This window comes from Vigna radiata, chromosome 11 (assembly GCF_000741045.1).
Source record: "Vigna radiata var. radiata cultivar VC1973A chromosome 11, Vradiata_ver6, whole genome shotgun sequence".
Taxonomy (NCBI): Eukaryota; Viridiplantae; Streptophyta; class Magnoliopsida; order Fabales; family Fabaceae; genus Vigna; species Vigna radiata.
In genome coordinates, this window is record NC_028361.1 from 11473238 (window position 1) to 11477413 (window position 4176).

Sequence of the window (4176 nt, forward strand, 5' to 3'; positions counted from 1 at the left end):
ATGTTGGAACCACTATTCAAACAAAGCTAAAAATACTTATTGTTGCAATAAATGAAAGAAAGGGTAACTAAGGTGAAATAAAAAGAATGAAACCTGTAGGCTACACGCGTAGCCTGGAAAATAACTTCTCTAGACTCCCCTACTCCAAGCTCTATTACCTGTGTTGGAGGTGAGAAAGCATACTCCTAGAAAATAAGACAGTAATATAAACTGAATAGCACACAAGCAGAAAATTACTCATAATTTAGAACAAGCATGACAAGGTGACCAATTCAATCTAAAAAAAACACATGAAGATTCTAGATAAGCAAAAAAGTTATCAAACATGACAATGATGCACATATACAATGCGTAAGTATAAGAGACACATATAGAATCTTTAAAAAAATAATCACGTCATACATAAGAGACAATGTTCGTGTATGAAGATAGCATCACGATAATTATCAACCCTAAAACAGTTTCCATTGACTTAGGATTATTCATCATTATCTAACGTCATACATAATATCAGTGCATAAATCCAAGTTCTCATTCAATCCTACTTCAAATTATTATAATTCATCATGTATTTTACAAAATAGATTTATAATTACTATAGATCATAGATTCAACCAATTAGTGATGATATTTACATGTATATATCTCAGTCTTCAGCTATACAACTCATACTCAGACCAGATAAACACAAAAAAATACCATGGTTCCATAATCATCAAAGAATATCATAATTCATCCAACATTCATAGGTATTACAGATATGCCATTAACCTTTTAGTACCCATGCTTCATACATCCAAAATAACACGTCATACCAACAGTTTTAAGGTCTAAACAGTTATAAGGGTTTAAATGAAATTATAAAATAGGAAAAACCAAATCCTAGTCTTTACAAAAAATTATGAAAATTACCTTTAGAACAGCTGCAACGGTTCTTGGAGTTAGCCTTACACTAGCAGTACAGCAAACTTTTTAAGTACCTGTAAGCAAGGTTGTCAAACTCGAGAGTTTACGTAAACTCGTGAGAGTCTAGTAAACTCGACTCGTAAACTCGTAAGAGTTTACTTTGTATGAAAAAAAAAATATAAATAACATCCTAATTCAAATAAGATAACAAAATTATATAAATTGAAATGCATAAGTTCATAGAAATATTGTTCATAAAAATATAATGTAAAACATAAATTGAAATGTCAAAGTCTCTATGCCTAATCCTCTAATCCTCTAATAATGGCATCATCATCATCATCTGCATCATCATCCTCATCTAACTCTTCCTCTGATGAATGTTGTGCATCCTCATTGTTTCCAAAGGTTATGTTATCAAGATCAATAACATCTAGAGCAGGATCTGTTGTTGCTCCATCTAAGTGAACATTTTCACCATCATTTTCACCTTCAACTTGTTCAATCTCAACAACATCATCTGCCTCTTCAACTATCCATTCATCATCTGATTCAATGTCATCAAATGGAAGAGCTATAGTTTTTCGAATTTGTCTACTTCTCAGCTTGGAGTTATACATCACATAAACTAAATCATTCATCTTTTTTTGATGCAAACGATTCCTTCTCTTTGTATAAACCAAAAATGGAATATAATATTTTTAGTGAAGATATAAACATAATAAAGGAATTTATAAATTAAAAATAATTTAAATTACCATTTCAAATGAACTCCAATTATGCTCACATCCAGAAGAACTACAAGTCAAGCTTAGAATTTGAATAGAAAATCTCTTCAACTCCAGAGTTCCATCACCAAACATGTCCCACCATTCCCCAGGATTTAACTCTTTCCTACATTCCTTTGCATCTTCCATTCCAAAAAGTCCTCTAGCATTATGAAATTCAATGATTTGTAAATTAATTTTTCTTCTTTCTGCCATATCTGGTATCAATCTTCTCATGCAAAAATACAATCCTTCTTTCACTTCTCCACCACCATCAGATCTAAAGTTAGGTTCATAGTGGAAATGAGGGTTCAGAAAATAGGCAGCTGCATGCAAAGGCCTATGAAGTTGATTATCCCATTGAGCATCAATTATTTTCCAAACCTCTTCATAACTACATCAATCATGCTATATCAGAAATAATCTCACACATAAGTAATTAAACATTGAATGAATAAAAGTTTAAAAATTTACCTCTTTTTGATATTGTTAAAGTTAGACCTAATCTTCTCTTTTGCAGAGTCCATTTCTTCATAAATGAAACCCATTGCGGGTTTTACATCTGAGTCCACTAATCTTAAGACAACCATAAGAGGGGCAGCGACTTTCAAGCATGTGGAGACATTATTCCAAAATCGGCTATCTAATACCACATTTTCTACTTTTCTCCCCTCTTGTGAAGTTCCAAACTTGCTTGTCTTCCATTCCTCAGAGCTGAACATGGTCAACAACGATGCCTTCAATTCATGAAGACAAGCAAGAGTTAAATAAGCCGTGGCAAATCTAGTCACACCCGGTCTTATCAAGTCTCTACCTTTAGTGAACTTTTTCAATAAGGAAATCAACATTGATCTCCCATAAATGTAAGTGGTAATTTTTCTTCCCTTCTTAATGGTCAATTCATGGACCTTCAAATTTTTTTCAAAATCTTCAAATATCAGATCAATGCAATGAGCTGCACATGGAGTCCAATACAATTTTTCCCTCTTTTGCATCAACAACTCTCCGACTGCCTTGAAATTTGCAGCATTATTAGTGACAACTTGAACAACATTTTCTTCTCCAACAAACTCGACAACATCATCCAACATTTTGAAAACTTTATCAGCTGTTTTTGAAATGTCTGAAGTGTCAAGTGAATAAAGAAAAACTGTCCCTCTGGGACTATTCACCAAGAAGTTGCAAATAAAACGTCTTTTTCTATCCGTCCAACCATCAGACATAATTGTACATCCAATTCTTTTCCACTCCTCCTTATATTCTTCAAGATTTACATCTGTTTTCTTCACAGCTTGTTTCGAGAGCTTCTCTCTAATATCATGGTAAGATGGTGGTTTGTATCCAACTCCATATTTACCAATCATTTAACACATCTTTGCAAATGCTGGATTTCTAATTACATTAAAAGGAATGGCACTGGTGTAAAGGAATGGCACTGGATTTCTATAGTTGCTTGGACTCCCCCCTTGCTTGTAGTAGCAACTTTTTGTTTTCCTTTAAATCCGAATACCTTGTGTCCTCCTTCAAGACTCTCACTTTCTTCCCTGTCTTCATCAATATTTATCTTTCTTTTCTTTAATGATGCATTCTTGGCTTCAGCAACTATTTTTATCATCAAATTTTTTATTTCATGCAAAACAGAAGCACAAGGTTTAGAATCCTCCATTGTTCCAGCAAGATGGTGTTTAAATCTAAATATACCTCCACTCACAATCTTTGAGCAATAATTACATTTCACTTTTTTTCCATTACCATTAACGTCAAACCCATGTTTCCATCCAATATCAGATCGATTTCCCGGAGCATTTTTACTTCTACTCTTAGTGGATGAAGATATAGTTTCATTAATTTCTGTTGAATTTGATCCAGACATGATGCTCTAAATTTTTCACTAGAAAAAACATAGCAAAAGTGGAGTTAAATATATGATTTTATAAATTAAAAAAAAAAGACACATGGTAGTGGTCTCCTAGAAACCCGCAAAACATTAAAAAATGGTGAGACCCACCGGACACACTCCATGCAAAACCCAATAAAAAAATGATATTTTTAATAAAAGTTAAAACCATTAAAGTTTACTTTTAATATAAATAAATTTTTCATAGAAAAGATGATAGAAAAGATGGTAGAAAAGATGGTGAGGTGACAACACCATATAAAATAATTTTATAATAAAAAAGTTTGTACGTAATTAAGTGAAACTACTTTTTTTCAATAAAGAAGAGTTTGTGCGCTTAAATGACCATAAAAAAAAGCTTTTTCAAAAGAGACCCACCATGACAGTAATATGAGAGAATTGAGTCATATGTGAGAGAATTGAGTGACCGTGGAAAACACATTTTAAATAAAGATGGCAAGATGGCAGCGGCGCAAAAAATGTTTAAAAGAAAAGCATCACTCACCACCACGCAGCGAGACTGGGAGGAGAAAAAGGAGTCCACGAACCTGTGCGACGCAACCACGCGATGGCGTCTCGACAACGACACGACGACAACTGTAATAG

The 4176-nt window shown here is 33.3% G+C and overlaps 1 protein-coding gene across 1 annotated transcript; it reads right to left on the reverse strand.

The window, feature by feature from the left end:
* Positions 1-1208: 1208 nt before the first annotated feature.
* On the reverse strand, positions 1209-3037 carry LOC106776767. Its single transcript, XM_022775998.1, has 3 exons — positions 2148-3037; positions 1665-2067; positions 1209-1511 (listed from the first exon to the last, which is right to left on the reverse strand). Exons 1-3 carry the CDS (start codon positions 3035-3037, stop codon positions 1209-1211), a joined length of 1596 nt encoding a protein of 531 aa, XP_022631719.1.
* Between the last annotated feature and the right edge of the window lie 1139 nt (positions 3038-4176).